General features: G+C 43.2%; 1 protein-coding gene across 1 annotated transcript in view; it reads right to left on the reverse strand.

The window, feature by feature from the left end:
* The window catches only part of slco3a1a (solute carrier organic anion transporter family member 3A1a), a 36,641-nt gene extending 19,952 nt beyond the window's left edge, over nucleotides 1–16,689 (reverse strand). Inside the window, exons 1-2 of the mRNA XM_061076703.1 lie at nucleotides 16,187–16,689; nucleotides 9,297–9,753 (exon numbers count right to left, since the gene is read on the reverse strand). Of these exons, the coding sequence (XP_060932686.1) occupies nucleotides 9,297–9,753; nucleotides 16,187–16,345 (616 nt within the window). The 5' untranslated portion in view covers nucleotides 16,346–16,689. The remainder of the gene's footprint in view (nucleotides 1–9,296; nucleotides 9,754–16,186) is intronic.
* Between the last annotated feature and the right edge of the window lie 841 nt (nucleotides 16,690–17,530).

The raw sequence follows: 17,530 nt of genomic DNA on the forward strand, positions 1-17,530 counted from the left end.
ATCAATGAGGCTACGGATTTGTGGTAAAGCCACGGGCGCAGTGTGAATCTGTATTTCCTGAGCAAAGTCCTAGGCCAAGGTCGGGACTGCTCGTTTTTTTATTCTGATAAACGAGCAGTTAAGTGTACGACAAGTCCACGACGGGAGATGACCGGCGGCCTGAGGCGTCATCCGCGTAACGACCGGGCTGAGCAGAGGGAGGACTGCCTCCTCGCCAGCAGAGGAACGACTCAGCATTTCAATCCAATAGTCACAAAAAAAATACGGCCAAACAACCGGCTGTTCCTGTGGCAACGGCTTGCTGATGATGCTCCGTTTATGATCTGTCTCCTCCCACCTCTTATCCCCATGCTCCTCCCCCAGTGGATGACAAAAAATCCCCTTTTTAATCAGCGGTGACAGAGCCTGACCCAGATTGCCTGGAGAGGGCTGCGTGGTGTCGTGGTTTAGGTTTTACTGGAGCCACAGGGTTTCGGGATGAAGAGAAAAACCTACCACACGGATGTTAAGGCCAAAATAAAGGCAACGTGCTCCATAGAGGACTGTTCTGGCCACTGAGTCACATCTCCACCCCTTCAGATGGCGATCCAGGAAAAAACCCATAGAAACATGTTTGAGGCCATAGCCAGAAGCTTCAACACACGGCTCTGTGGGATCTGGTGAGACGGCCCGAGGGTCTCACATCTGATATCCATCTCTGATCCATTTCATACAGAGGTCTGACCCATTTTACCGGCTTCCAAACTCACACTTGCTCAGTTCCCTGACGACCCGGCTGAGGGACGAAAGGTTCACCAGGCCAGAGACGTTGGCCTCCATCTTGAGTGGGACTGAAAATGATCTTCTAAAGAACTCATTCCAAGAAAATTAAGACCGATTTATTTTTAGCCAAAAAAAGTTGACCATCCTGTCCCCAGCCTAACTCAGAGATCAAGGCCATGTTTCCGTAGTGACGATCACTGACATCAGCTGACCAGTTGCATCAAACAGCAAAAAAAGAGCAGAAAGAGTCTCATTTAAGTGTATGCAGCTGATCTAAATGAAATCTGATCTAAAGCAGAGTTAAATTCAATCTTTGATGGCTGATATGAAGCAGCATGATTAAACCTGCTTGTGGACAACAGACGGCCATGTTTTACTCTGTTAAGTTAACTAATAAGTCAAACAGCGCTAACATTTATGGGGCATGTGCGTCAATAAATACCAACATTTTTACTTGGTGCTCTTGTCCACATTGCTTTTAAATTTACCTTTCACTAACACATACATACTCACTCACCAATGACTACCACAAAGGCACTGGATTCTACAAGTGTCTTGCTCTTGGACACCTGGTGATAAAGGCAGCTGCTGGGAATGGAACCCCCCACTCTCCGTCACCCGTTAACACATCTATATTTAAAGATATTTAATTGTTTTCGTCATGATTCATTCACTGTAAATGTAAAAAATTATAATATCAAATTACCAACCCTGAATCCTTTCTAACAGCAGAACTTTTCAAATATACAGAAATGTATTTAAAATACAGGCCAAGATCTTTGTTAATATATATATATATATATATTTATAAATATATCTGATTCATATGTTGTCATGCTTCCGTCTGTGTTGTCAAAAACAAACACAAAGTGTGGGATTTACCTTTGTGATCTAACCACACTAGAGATTGTGGCAAAACATGCACTGACATAATTATTGAGCCGCTGCCGTATGATTCCATCAAAACACCAGATTGGCTGAGGTGAGTCACTCCAGTGGCCATATGAGAAGGCTACTACACAACATGATGACACACAGCAGAAAATCTGGGTGTGTAAAAACCAACCGCGTGCAACATGCACACCCATCTGAGGTTAATTTAACATTCTCAAACAGGTTTGTGAACCCGCCCCATCTGATTCATATCGGATCCTCCTGTAAACAAACAACTCCTCCACCCGCTGGTATCATCTTGGAAAAACAACAAGACAAATCTAAAATGAGCAGTGGACAAATTAGCTTCATGTGTTTTGCCACTTCACTAACCAGGAGGGAGACACGACCACATAAAGCCGCTTTGAATTCGGGATTATGTCCGAGTGGGTCCATGTGAGAACGCAGCAGGATTATGTCCCGGGAATTCACTGCGAGCGAGTGGGCACGATAACATTTTTAACACCCCGACAAATGCAGAACAAAAAAACCACTAAAAGAATACTTATATTTCAGGGTGATAAAGATCTTTCTTACATGTAAAGGACGTAGAAGATGCCAACTTGGAGAGACAACAAGATTTGGGGGATAAGAACCGACAGTGGTGTCGATGCTATGCAGCAGAATTTACACGTCATGTCCTGCCTCATGTCTGCTCTACTGTGACCCCACCAAAGCGTCTGACCCACAGAATCTCCCGTTGCCTTCTTGTGTGAAAGGCTAAATGTGAAGAAGGTCTGGACCCCATTTTCGGCTCATTTTCACAAGTTCGGCTCATTTTCAGGAGTTCATCACCGAAAACTGCTGAATTAATCCCTTGAATTTGATGAAAGGTCCACTGATCAATCACTATGATTCGAAGCAGGAGCGAGTCAGCAGTCACCCTCTGCTCGGCCTCTGTCGGCTCCGCTCCTCTCGGACTTCTTTACACGATGTGATACTCAGGAGTGCTTGGGGATAATTAATGATCAGATTTGAGACAGAAGCATCGTGTCGCCCTGTTGGATACAAGATAATCTGATGTTCATTGCTCTCTCTACCCTCGAGGACCAGACAGGGGGAGAAACAGGGGGGGGCTGTGTTCGTCATTCAGCTGGTACAGTACTGAGCCTCCTGTCACACACACACAGCAGGAAGGCACACAGTTCATACCGGCGATGCAGAGGAGCAGCGGCGAGCTGATGAGCGTTTTACTGCAACGCCGTTCATCATCTTGAGATAAAACAAACTGGTGTTGCTAGGCAAACTTGGCATGCAGCTTATGGCGCGGTCGGAAAAAACCTATTTAGAAAATAATCCTTCAAGATGACATTAACATGCGCTGAGTTTAAGTAGCTTATATAAACGCCCTGCCGCAGCAACTGTTTGGAGTCGCAGCATTTTAGCAGGAATGTTGACAAGTCCCTCGAGGACCCCCGCCTTTTGTCTCTTTCCTAACAAACCTGAAGCTAAATTTATTCCTGCAGAGTTGAAGTGAACATAACATGATGAAACGTCTCATTACAAAACTGCAGAAATATGAAAGTTTGAAGAAACACGCAGGAGCTGTGGTGAAAGACGAAAAAATGAACCACAATGCAGTGGTGAGCAGCAAAATACAGGGATAGGAATGACGCATCTTTATACTCAATTAACTATTTTCTTTATAATTTGTATAACTCGTCAGGAGGAGGAAGTTATTTTGCCTCAGGTCACATCACCAAAAAAGGACTTTGGAGTTTCCCCACTGCTCGTTTGTCATTCCAGGTTTGCTTGTTTGACAAAGAGAGAGAAAGAGAGTATGTCCTCTGTGACAGGTTTGCATTCGCCAATAAAACTTCATGGCTTCTCATGCGCTTGCCTCACATTTATTTATCCCTTTCACTCACAAATCATAAATGTAGGCAGCAGCGTACTTTGTCCGCGGGTGGATGTTTGTTTGGTGGCTCGTCCAGCGAGACATGTTGGACCACAAGACGTGTTTTTATCAGTAGAAAACAAGGAGGTCATTAGCTTAGAAGCTGAAGAAGGTTGTTGAAAATAAGTAGCTCTCTTTCTGTTGTGTAAGCGGCTGCTGTCTGGCGAGCAATGATAGAACCCTCAGGTTAGTGTTTGTGCAAATACAATTTAAAATCGACTCATTTGACTGATATGCAAATATGTTCTCTGATTAGGCTGCTGTCACGACACTGATGAATGTGTTTTTTGTTTTTAAACCTCCTAGTTGCATAGTTCAGGAGTATTGACAGAAATATGTACTCACAAGTATCTTCAGTATAATTCTTTTTTTTTGTACATTAATTATTTACTGTTGATGCATTAAAGTATGAGCAGCATTATATATTTGGCAGTTTATTCAATAGTAATGAATTAGAAATTCAGTGATCCTATATTTTGTATCTAAAATCCACACACGCACGGACGTCTTTTCATTCATGCTGCCCAGTCAGTTCTCTTTCTAGTCTCTGTACAAACAGATCTTTCTGCCCTTTGTTTTGTTTTCTTATTACCTATAAGGGAGAGGCAAGTTACTTAATTGTTTTAGAGTTTCTTGACATAAGATAATATCTCCACCCAACTTTACTCAGACAGTGTGATGATTGTAAACAAATAAAAGACAAACCTGGTTTAACCACACCTGTAAAACAAATGTAGTGGAGTCGTGACCATTTCCATTTGAAATGCAGGGAAATAGAAGTATAAGAAGTACTATCATGAGATTTAATTAAGTACAACCCTAGACACTGCATTTTAAAGATCACTACAGTAAATTTACTTGAATACTGAGTCATTTGTATGAGTAAAAGAAGCTACTTTAGAAAATTGCACAAGGAGCCTCCTCTCTCCTTCAGTACTTTGAAATCTGGTCATATGTCTTATATTTATTATGCAACAGGCAACATCCACATGTCCAGCTCTGTGGGATTTCAAATAAAAAGCCATGACATTGATGAATTAATTAATATCCTACTTTCAAACTACTCCATACTGTATCTGCGCCGTACTGCAGCCACTGCATAGTGTACATTACGGTTTAATGAAGACACGCCTGGCTGTTTAAAAGCATCTGAAACCTGCAGAGGCAGCTGCAGGGAGACGGTGCTGGTCGCCACACAGCGTCAGCTCCAAACTCCTCTCTGTGGGTCCTGTACAGTATATTTATGCAGTTGGGGGGTCCTGTGGGAAGAGCCAGAATTAGCAGTGGATAGTGAAAGGTCATCGAGCAGTGGGAATGGAGATCCTGTTGACGCAATCTGTCCAATCGTATTTGTTTCCTTTAGCCAGAGACGAGTGGGTGTGTCTAGACTCCGGGAGCAAACCAAAACAACACAAGGCCATAAAGTACATGTGTTTATGTTTGATAGATTCTTGATTTCGGGGGTGACGGCATTCAAAGTGTTTTCTTGACGACACAGAAGTGCTTTCTTTTTAAAAAGAACTTGCATCATTTAGCAGCGCAAGCTCCTAAAATATCCTCAGAATGACAGTGAACGTTCTCGTCTTAACCGGAGAGAGACGGACGAGGACAAAGAGCTCTTTGAAGAGTCGGAGCAGACTTTGCCTCAGTGTGTTTTACAGTTGTTTAAACAGCAGTAGGCTCGGTCTGTACTCCCAGTAGCGCCAGGCAGTCAGAGTGGTTATTCACAGGCTTGTGTGGAATGCTTATGCGTCCCGACCCACTCAGACCCAGCTCATGGCCGGCTGGTTGGCATTCCTGCCTCACTCTGTAATTATGACTCTTCCCCAGGCCTCTCGACTCTGTTCTCCGTGCTCTGGCAGGGCGGGAACATCCCAGCGCCGAGGGCCCACACTTTTTCACCTGGACTATTAGCTCAGGCTCTAATTTTAACAATAACACATCGACGTGCAAAGAATGTGCTTTGACATTAGCGGCGCAGGCAACAGCTGCAGCAACAACAAAAAAAGAAGAAACTTCATTACACTTGGTGCTTCGTGTTTCATAAATCAGGGTTAATCGCAATGTTTTTAACCTCCAGCTGAAGTTATGTGATAACAAACCTTTAAAATGAATCAAACATTTACAGCACGAGTACAATCAGTGCTTCAAGGAGAAGAAGAACACAGCATGTAGATACTTGTAACGTGGTAGTTTGAATACGAGGGAGCAGAGGAAGTTTTACTGCAGCACATCTGTTGGCAGCTGTCAGAGAAGTGAGCGTAAAGCCAAGTGTCAGATTGGAAAGGTGTTTTTTAACTTCTGTAACCACTCCTACATTCCTTCTTAAATCGCTGCAGTAACAACATGAGATGATGGAGATGATGGATGCATTCACTTTCATATTTTTAAACAAATAATGATATAAAATAATAATAAAAGAAAACTACATTCTGCCGATAAGATGATTGTGATGTTGACAGCCTAATACTATTTGACCTATTCTCTCTGCAAAGGAAGTTATGTTTTCATCTATGTTTGTTACCAACACTCTGCAAAAACGACTCAATGGTTTTCCATGAAATTGCGTAGAGTTGTGTGGAGCATGACCAAAGGAAGAACTCCTCTGATTTTGATGCAGATTCGGTTAAGGGGGCAAATCCAGGATGTTTCTTTTCACTTTGGTTAACTAACGTTTTTGTTGATTTCTCAGAAAACAACATGCATCTTGATGAAAGTAGAAATACCACACTGTAGTTGTATGCCTCCACCAACCAGTGCAGTTTCTTTGTACATATTTCTTCCCCTGATCCCTGTAAACTTTACCTTTGACAACTGAAATACAGTAGCATGAGGACCCTGACGTTTGACCCTTCAGGCACCAAAATCTAATCAATTCATCTTTTGAGTTCAAGTTTGCACCAAATTTGAAGACACTCCCTTAAGCTGATCTTAAGATATCATGTTCAAGAAAAACATAGACATGACCTTGGGCTACCAAGATGGAATCCAAGCTCAAGTGAAGGCTTCTGTCAAATGTGAAAGAACTCCCTCAAGGCGTTTCAGGGATATTGCATTCACACGTCAGAAAAGGAGCTTTGTGAGGTCACCGTGACCTTGACCTTTGACCACCAAAATCATATCAGAACCAGTGAATATTTGTACCAAATTCTAAGAAAATTCCCTCAAGGTATTCTTGAGATATCAAGTTCACGGGAATGTGACGGAAAACATGAAAACATTTTGCCTCCAGCCACTTGCTGTCGCTGGCGCAGAGGCATAAAAAACAGACATCTTTAAGGGACTGATATTTATGAATGTGTGCGCTTTGGTGCAGATCCAAACACAATATAGTAGATTTAAAAGTGGTTTCATAAGGAGACTGTTGGGTGATGGTGGACGTATCCACGCTCCTGAGTGTACTTCAAGTTCACATATAAGTTTACAGAGAACTAAACATGAAACACAAAAACTGATCCTACAGAACTTCTAGGTGTAAAGTGTAGACTTTTCAAAAGATTTACTTAATGTTGCAGCTTCAACAATATGAATGTGTTGATGTAAACTGGCGAATAATCCAAATATATCAACAGTATGTGAAAGGAAATCTCACAGAGTTTCAGACAATCTACTCCATTCATGCAGCTGCAGGCACATGACACGCCTGCAGCAGGAGGATTAGGACGATCAGCTGAGCGCGACTCAATACCACATTGTTCCTCGCTGCTCACCGCTTGTTTTTCCTCCAGCTCTTGTCGCAGCTTATCAGACCAGGACAGAACCAAATCTCTCCTCCTCCTTGCACCGGCCCAACTTCAATCACTTCCCACCGTCAACTGCGAACAAGCCCAACGACGGTGGTGCCAAGATGTGAGAAGCCCTTTTCATGCTCTTTATGTTTCAAACAAAGCTGGAGGTGCTGCTCATGTTCAGGACACATAAATACAGTGGACGGCAATTAAGAAAATCAGCTTTGGGCTCGAGATTACAGGGCTGCAGACTGACGCCTTTGTTTGTGGGTCACATCTGTATTTGAGTGACAAAGGCCACCCATATGCTGCTGCTGCGTACAGGGTGTGTTCCAGCCCTGAACGCACCCTCCATCCAGGCTGTTATTGTCTCCGCCCCACACTGATAACAAAACACACACTATGCAAACACATCTCATCTTCTCCATCGATGGATGACGTTTTAAACTGGATAACAAAATAAAGGCGGGTCACAGTCAACACAAAGACGCAGATGCTACTATTGTAGTGGAAACCTCAATGTAAAACTAAGAAGTTTAATATGCAGGTTAAAACGTCACTATTTTTAAACTTGAAACAAGTAGTTTCAGGAAAAATATCCATTCTGTCACCTGCCAAGACTTTTTGTACCGACTGAGAAAATTCACATGAACTTGTTTACAGCGTATATGTTTTTCTCACATTCTTACTTCAAAGCACATGAACGCACCAGAGGCGGAAAAACAAGTTCACAACTCTGGAAGTGGGACCTTCCGATGAGCACATGAATGCACCATCATGTCTGTGTGGTAAACCTGCAGCGGGAGCTAACAGCCGCTTAGCTTAGCTTAGCATAAAGACTGCTCCATTCAGGCAAAACAGTCAGTTGTTTTTCCACTGCGATTTTTACAAATTATGATATAAGTGCTAGTTGGTGCATTTTATCTTCTGATAGATCCACACTACCCATTTGCATGTGTTTGTGCTATGCTAAGACACGCTTTATGAAAAAAAATTGTAAATTTCAATCCTTTTGGAATGTGGAACATTTGTGGTTGTGAACTGTTTTTCATTTTTGCCTTCAATTTCTTTTCCTTTTTTCCCCTTGAAAATTACTTTGTAACCATGTTTTGAAAGGTGGAACACAAATAAATGTATTATTCTAACCATCACTATAATTATTATTATTATTATAATTATCTGTTGGTCTTCAGTGGAAACTTAAATATAGAAAATATTAGTTTGTAAGCACAGTTAAAAAAAAATCTCCCTGAGTGGTTCTTCCTTTAAAATATCTGATATGGATTTACAGAAAATGCTACAGAAGTGAAAACTCTTCACGGCTTAATGACAAAAGTATTAAGCTGCCTCCTGTACACCAAATGCTAAATATACACATCACAGCAAATACACATCCCCGAGCAGCCATTGTGCAGTCAGAGTTGTGCACAGAAAGCACTTTGAATGCACCTTAAAACCTGGAAGAGCCACATCAGCAGCATCTCGCCTTTGAGAAAAAGACTGTGCGAAGCAGAGATATTTAACCTGTTTCTGGCCTCTTCGCCTCTGAAACCTGTGTAATGGCGATTAAATTGCTCTGAGATGTGCTCACCTGGCACTCACGTGAGCAGGCCTGTGCTTGAACACAGGGAGATGGTGCGCAGCAGAAGAACACAAATACAGTACATGTACATGCCGTGTTGACTCTGAGCAAACATTGCACCTGATGGCAACAAACAACACATTTATGGCCAATTTTCCACAGTACCGATCAGAAGCCCTGGGAAATCACTGTACTGCAGCAAAATACATGTCTGCTTTCCAGCGGGATAATCATCTGGGTTATTTCAAGCACTGCTTATCTTAGGAAATTCAATCAGCCTGTGGTTCTCTAACTTTCCTTGATTGCAGCCATCTTTCATTATTGTATTTTTACCAGCAGATTATGAGAAATCTGGATTGTGGACATCTTATAGAGGGATATGATTATGACTCACCTATATAGAGTGAGGAGTCTTTCTTCTTCACATGATCATCTATGTAGGAGACTCCTAGAGGCTGCACCGGTGTGGCTCCGATCCCCAGCAGCACTTGGGCTCCGATCAGCAGCAGGTACATCATGTTGGTGTTGGTCTTTTTGTTACACGCATCGTCCTCCACCAATTGAGCCTCCCTGCTGCTGGTGTTGAAGCAAGCATCCCGACCCACGTCAGTCCTCCATATTTCCCTTATCTCGTACTGATTTGTAAGAAATTCCGGGAGAGCTGAGAGAAGGGCGCCAAGCGCCATGACGATGCCCCCACAGCCTATCAGACGGGGGCGATGTGCTTTGGCCCCAAAGTAACTGACAAACAGGATCAATGCCAGGTTGCCGATCTCAAAGCTGCTGGCGATCACCCCCACGTCAGCGCTCTGCAGGTTGAACCGCCGCTCCAGGGTGGTCAGCACGCTCACCTGGAAACAACAACAGAGCACTACATTAAACCACAGCCATGGGAGTGAAACTGCACGAAGCAAAAAAAAGGACAAAATTAAGAAGGGTGTGGGAATTTCATGTCACTATTGGAAAGAGAAATTCATCATATGATTTATCGGGATACTAGACATAAGCATATCAATGCTTATATTCCAATGTACACATTGTGTTATTGTGTTAAAGCAGGGGAGTATGCACACAGCGTCACCATTTCATACTTAAACACATCCCTAGAGATAGAAGTGTTCAAAAACTTCTCAAACTAAACATAACTTAAATATGAAGATGTGATCCCGGTTACCAGATACTACAAGAACCAGATGTCAACATCCGGATCACACATTAACACTAGGAGTACACTGGGCCTTTATTTGATTCTTTCGGACAAGCTCTTGGAGAAATCGTGAGTCACGCAGTTTAAAACAGCTCCTTTCCATTGGAATATCCTGAATGACAGACTGTTCAGATGTTCCACACTGTGTCTCCTCCCTGCCAACAGGCCTCTGTTTCCAATTAACCGCGCACAGCAACGTTTACTTCCGCCGTCGGAACGGCTCATCACGAGCTTCTCTCTCTTCCACCAGCTGTCGTCCACACGACTCCACGACTCTCAGCTCAAGCAAACACAGCAGAGCGGTTGTTTCGTGACAGTTTGTCAGATATGATTCAGGAGTCGCTGATTAAATACTGTTAGGTGGTAAAGGCTCTATCAAATGAAGAACAATCAAGCAGAGAGGGCGACTGTGTGTTTGCCTGTGATGTGTGGGAACCGTCTCTCTGTGTCCATGTGAACCACAGTGACTAATTTAAACAGTAATCAAGCTATTTTCAGATCTGTCCCAAACTGTCCCTGAAATGGCTTCACAATTTTCCATCTCCCTGCTGCTGGCGCCGTTAAAGAGTTTGGACTGAGCTGTACGGAAAAAAGAGAGAGAGAGAGAGCGAGAGAGCACATCCTGCCAACACAAACACCCCACTCTGAAGAGAGTGACTTCACTGCAAGATGAATCAAGTTGTGGTTTTGTTGTTGGAAAAATTTCCCATCAAATGCTGAGTTTGCCCAGATTAATGTCCCCAGTGGATTTGAATTGGAGCAGAACAAACTCCAACTATTTGACGTCAGTAAATGAAATGACGTTTGCTTTGACGTAAAATGACGTTTAAGGCTTGAGAAGGCTGCTCCAGGGCCAAATGTGGAAGTCATTGATCAAAATCATCTTTTTCCTTTTATGCAACTACACTAAAGTTCTTTATTTAACTACACATTACTTCACTACATATAACATATCATAGACTCTGTTACTGGACTTTGTCTGGTAAAGACTGTACATTTTGTCCTTTAAAAGTTTGTAAAACATCACACCTGCATTCGACACAAACCATTCCACTTTCCCTCGGTGACAGTTTACAGATGCGCCTGGCGTCCACAGACATTTTTAGTTATTGCTGCTTGCCCAGTTTTGGTTTTACAACTCTGATGCTTTGTTTTAGTTTGGTAGGGAAGAAATGAAGAAGTTTGGAAACACTACCCACCGCTCACTGATTGTGTGTTTTTGGTCACGACGTAGCCTTCGCACATACGTCAGGCTCCTATCGGTTGATCCCGACCAGAAGAAAACAACCCCTATCAGACTCAGCTCCCAGTTAATTACAAGCGTTGCTGACCAGGTTGTTTTTGCTCACAGCTGTACAGTTAAGTTCTGCATTGAAGATTGATACAGCTGTTTATATGCGTAGGAGACCAGCTATACTTCGAGGAGTCTGGTCACACCTGCATGCAAATGCCCAGAGTGCGTGAGTGGCCACATGAAGTGCATTTTAGAATAGATGGGGATTAAAACGAGAAAAAGAGAACGTTTTAGTTTGATATTGCTATTTTTAAATTAAAACATATTTGTATGCATGTAGACTCTGTGTCCACTTTGGTTTTCCAGTACCTCTCTGAAAACAGCCATCTACATCACAATCTAAACTCCAGATGTGATGCCTAATTGGAAATAAGCAGGACAGTAAAGTTTTAGCATTATTTTCAAAGTTGAATTTGTTCTATTATACTACAATCTGTCCTGAAGCAGAAACTGTACCATACACCCAGGACAGACGCCAGGGATTAAACTACGACCTGTTTCTAAAAATGCCTGTCCCGTTCGAAGATAGATTTAATGCACCACGGGCGAGTGGACGAGGACATGTCACTGTCAACAGAGACAAACACTGTACAGCCTGTTTTGTCATTGTAGCACTTTAAAAAATGTCCTCTGTGACTTTTTAAGAAGCAGAAGTGACAGCAGGTCCTTCTTGCAGCTGCTCTGAACACGACCTCAGTCATTCCGTCACTGCACATCAAGGCACGGCGAGGATGATTGTTGGGAGCGGTTCGTGCCAGTGTCCTCCAGTGATGTTGAGTGGATGGAAAACTTCAGGAAAGAGTCATGACATTTCCACCCTTTGGGGCAACGCCTGGCTGGCTCGCCCCGGCTGCGATCTGGTCACAACTTTACCTCATCTTGTTCTCAGAGGCGATCCCAAGTCCAAACAACCCCGTTGGCATTATAGCTTTAGTTCTACGCAAACGGTAACCTGGCGATAAAGCATCGCAAAAGGAGTGAGGCCATTATCTAATCAGATACCATCCCGTCACGCGAGGCCTGAGTGTGTATGACGGACAGCTTGTGCAGTGGAAACACTCTGGATGAGTTAAGCTCTCGTCGCCAGGTTCAACATGTTTGTGCACTTCCACTGTGACTTTAACAGGCAGCCTTCCAGGAGGATTACAACCAGGATAAAATTGCAGACAGCTCAGCGGTCATATTTGTCCGGATAGCATCTCGCACTGTGGAAATGTTTAATCGGCTGCATGGCAACAAAACAAACTTCAACACACTGCAGCATGACGTCCCATCACCAACCAACTTCCACCCAGTGGTTTCAGGAAGTTGTTAGGTATTATGAGCAGGAGGAGAACGATGCTGGATGCTGACGTCCCTGTGAGCAGGTTAAGGTTTAACATGGTGACGTTTGTTGAGGCACAGAGGCCGTTTATAAGTGAAGCCTGAGCTATTTAGAATCACATCCACTGTGTTTTATGAGGTGTGACTTACTGAGGGTTGACTGAAGGTTAGTTTAACGCACTTAAACTGCTCAGAATGAGCTATTTTCAAGATCTGCTTGTTTATGTTGAAAGAAACGTCATCTGTAGTATCAGCTGTGGGCATATGGCATAGTTCTACTTTTTACAACATCTTAATACTACCTTAGTAAAATAGAATGGCATGTCCTCTGGATTCTTAAATGTTTACTTTTCTCAACAGAACGTGACGTCTGGTGCTCGGTTAATGGCTACACCTATGTAATGTTTAATGAAGAAGCCCCAGGGCTGACACCTACGATGAATTACCTTGGAGATTATGTCTGTATATTAACCTGAAATGTCAACAATGTTACATTGATGTTAATTTAATTGGGGGATTATTGAAAAATGTAAATGTTATTTGAGTACTGTCAAAATAGCATTACCTAGAAAAATACACCTCCTTCATTGGACCGTATCTATCACACTCAATGTTTATTCTGCTTTTAAAGAGACAATCATGTTCCCGTTGAACAGTTTGAGCTTCTCCCTCCCACACTCAGCTGATTCAGTGCGACCGCAAGTTCGACAGGTTTGCTCAGCTGAGACCAACACAGTTCAGGCTCAGGTGTTAGTCTCACTTTGCAGCTCGAGCCCTGAAGTGTCAGATTTGGTTCTTATCAGGGAAGAGTTACTATAACCAACAGAGCTTAGATCCTGAGGTGCCGCATGCACGGAAGTCACAGATAGAGTTTCCCAAGACGTGTGTATCATATTAACTCCGGCAATTAAAAATAATCTAAAATTAGCTGCAACATGTGTGAAAGTGTGTTTGAATGTGCAGCCTCTTCTGGTTCAAACTGATTCTTCAGACTGAGAATCAGCTGAAGACCGACAGATATGAGATTTACAACATATATGAGAACAAACAGCATCCAGACCTGTTATTGTAAAGGTGGAACTGTGCCATGTTTGACCTTTTCGCTTGAAATGATCGATTACGTCAGTCATTTATGAGGCAAAACTTGATAATATAAGTACATGTTAATATGCTACAATTTCTCAGATCTCCAATTTAAGAATGTGATCCTCCTCTTTACGAAATATTTTGACAATATACGAGAACCTGCCTGATTTATCAGTTGACCAATAAAAATCAAGTTCCTGGTTAAACTGTAAAATATCAGGCCTCAACTACCTTTTTTTTGTCATAAGTGTTCGATAAAGATAGCTTGGGATCATTGCCAAGTGTTTTAATATATCATGATATTTGGAACATCCAACATTTTTTGTATCGGCATCAGCCCCATACAAATGTCATCCTACCGGTCGGGCTCTACATTTTACAGATGATACATCAAATCAAAAAGAAGTCCTCAGATTAATCAACACTAAAAATAGTAAAATCGTGAAATTATTAAGTTAAGATATATTTTTTTAAGGAAATTACAAGAGAAAGTTACTTCTATCTATCAAAGGCAGGAAAGGTATCAAAGGGAATTTCTCTGAAGTCAGAAAAACCCACATGAATCATGGAAGAAGGAGGACGTCACAGATCTGTCGGGTCTGTGCTTCTGTGGTATTAGCCTGCGCAGGGTGACAGGCTGCTAAATCAGGGCACGCAGCATGTGGCTAAGTGTCTTGTACAGTAAGCAGCTCACAGAAAAGCACAGGGGCCATGATAGTTGAGTTCTGTTGCTTCACTGCCAGCAAACAGCCCTAAGTCCCATCATCCAATCAGAGACACCACAGTGGCTCATGTGGGTTAACTCCGATTTACCAGATAGTGAAACCAGGTGCCTGATGATGACCTGTTCATGTAAACACCAACGGGCCGGAGTAAAATTACTCAAAACCTCAACTGACACTGTAGGGACAGGTGTGCAAAGCAAGCGCACCCTTAAAAAAGCAGAAGTGTGAGGCTGGTCTTATCAGAAATTAACAGTGAAGGAAGACCCAGATTGCTTTTCTATCAACTCTAAGTGTAAGACTCTGATCAACTTTGGCCTCCTGCAGGCCAATAGGATGGTTGCTTTATCTTGGAGAGAGACTGAAGTATCGTCTACACACAATCTTGGATTAGAGAGATGGCAATGTATGTTACATTAGAAAAGCTAACCTATGTAATCAGGGGTAAAGCACAGCAATTTGAAGAGTTGTGGGCACCCTTAATGGACTTTCTCAGGCAACGGTAGATTATATCTATCTGTAGGGATATCGAGTGTGACATTTTTATTTTTATTTATTTATTATTGTTATTATTTTACGTAGGTATGTATGTTTGTGTGCGTGTTTATCTTTATTTATTTATTTATTTTTTTTTTTTGTATGTATGTGTATGCAGTGAAGTTCGCTTGCATTTCATTGTGCAACTTGTGTGGTATGTGTCAATGTGTTTTGTAGGTTCTTATTGGAAATTAATAAAAAAAACATTGTTCAAAAAAAAAAACAGTGAAGGATTAGGAACTCATCCTAACTGACTGAGCGGCACCGAGCTGTAGGATGCTTGATGCTCAGCAGGTCTACTAAAAGGAGAAGATAACACGTTCCACTCCAAATATGGCCAAAGCATTTACGGTTTGGTCTATTAATATTGACTGAGCTAAAGAAACAGTGGGATTCCTGGGAAAATAAACACTTGCAAATATCGAAACTAAATGTTCTCAGTGGTTGCCCCGGGCTGTGTGTCTCCTCCGGGATACTTTGAGGAATATTTTAAAGCCCTTACGCTTTGTCCCACAAAAATCTATCTTAGAGTCACAGCACGGTGTCAGACTTTTCTCTTTCTGATTCCGTCCTTCTTTGAAACAGGATCATACATTCCAATTCCAAGTTTTTTAAGTACAAAGAACATATTAAAAAACCTTTTTCCTCAGTGTGGCAACGTTTCAGTAGAAGCAAAACTGAAAGAGAGTCAAACTAAAGGAAACAAGAGGAATGGAGGAGGGGGGGGGGCTTTGAACTTGACCTTGAATTACATTTTTGGTCAAAAGAGCCAATTACTGCCTTGCTCAAATCAACTAAACATAATTATTATTTACGCCAAACAAAGATTAAAAGGTCAACTTTTTTTGTTTTTTTACATAGATGATCAAAAACTGCCTCAGTTTAAGTTGAGAAAACGTTCAACTTGAATGTTATCACAACTCAAACTGAGCCTTTGATGATCAAAGGCAATTACACATGACAGCTGACAATTTGACCAGGGATATTACAACGGGGACATGAGATGTCACTGCTCAGGACCAAGCATCCAGACCCGGGTAAGACAAGTCTGGCTCATGGTCTGGATGTGAGCTAAAGGGTCTTGGTAGAGTTAGGGCTGAGGCTGCTTCACTCACCAGGTAAGCTCCCACGGTGCCCTGGGCCAACATGAGGGCGCATTCCGAGATCAGGAAGATCTTGATGTTGGAGAAGCATGAGGAGTTTTTCCGGGGTCCGTCCGCCTCCAGCATGTCCCCGCCGCTCGGGTCCGGGTCCCGGTGCTTCTTCACCTGCATCCTCTACCCCCCCTTCGGGCTGCTTTGCCCACACGACACCGCCAGGAAGAAGAAAGTGTCCGCAGGGAAGACGCTGGCGACGTGGCTGCTGACTACATTCGCGTTGCTCCTGTTTGTTTAGTTTTTCTCTTTAATTCACCGCTGAGTCTCCTGATTCAACAACGTGTCATCTGACGGACAGACTACGGAGCACACGGCTACACATCGCGTCCCGGTCGACCAGCCGGACCGGGTGAGCTGGCTGAAGGTGTCCGTGCAGGAGCGAGTGAAGTCCCGCTGCGTGGAGCTCCGTCAGGGCGCATGTTTCCCGCCCATCGGCCGCAGGTGAAGGTTCTAGATTTCAGATTCCTCCTCCTTCCTGCTCCCGCTCAGGACCGTCACGGTCCTCCAATGACTGACTCTCTCTCTCTCTCTCTCTTTCTGTGTGTGTGTGTGTGTGTGTGTGTCTCTCCCTCTCTCTCTTTCTGTGTGCGTGTGTTTGTGTGTGTCTCTCTGCGCTCTGCTTCTCACTCTCTCTCTCTCTCTCTCTCTCTCCCTCCCTCCCTCCCTCTCTCTCTTTGTGTGTGTGTGTGTGTGTCTCTCTCTCTCTCTCTCTCTCTCTCTCTCTCTCCCTCCCTCTCTCTCTTTCTGTGTGTGTGTGACTGTGTGTGTCTCTCTCTCTCTCTCTCTCTCTCTCTCTCTCTCTCTCTCTCTCTCTCCCTCCCTCTCTCTCTTTCTTTGTGACTGTGTGTGTCTCTCTGCGCTCTGCTTCTCTCTCTCTCTCTCTCTCTCTCTCTCTCTCCCTTTCTGTATCTGTGTGTGTGAGTGTCTCGCTCCTTCGACCCCAGAGGTGGTGTGTGTAGCTGCATCTATGCATCTCAACTCTCTGACTTAAAACACTGCTACATTATGTCCCACAGACGTGTGTGTGAGATATAATGTTGAGAGGACCTATATCTATTGACACATCACCTTATGGGAACTTGTCTTGTCAGCAACGCTGTTTAACCCTGAAACAAAAGTGTTTTGTGGACTCAAACATTTCTCCCACCCCTCCATCGGCATAGTGGTGAGTAGATAATGAGTGAATTTGAACTTTAAGGGTAAGGTTAGGGTGAAGAAGCCCAATTGATGCTTCTGCGAAGAAGCTGCGGCCTAGCCTACGCGTAGACGTGTGCCCTCAGCAGAGCCTTACACCGTATCCTG

The sequence above is a fragment of the Limanda limanda genome, chromosome 8, assembly GCF_963576545.1.
Source record: "Limanda limanda chromosome 8, fLimLim1.1, whole genome shotgun sequence".
Lineage (NCBI taxonomy): Eukaryota > Metazoa > Chordata > Actinopteri > Pleuronectiformes > Pleuronectidae > Limanda > Limanda limanda.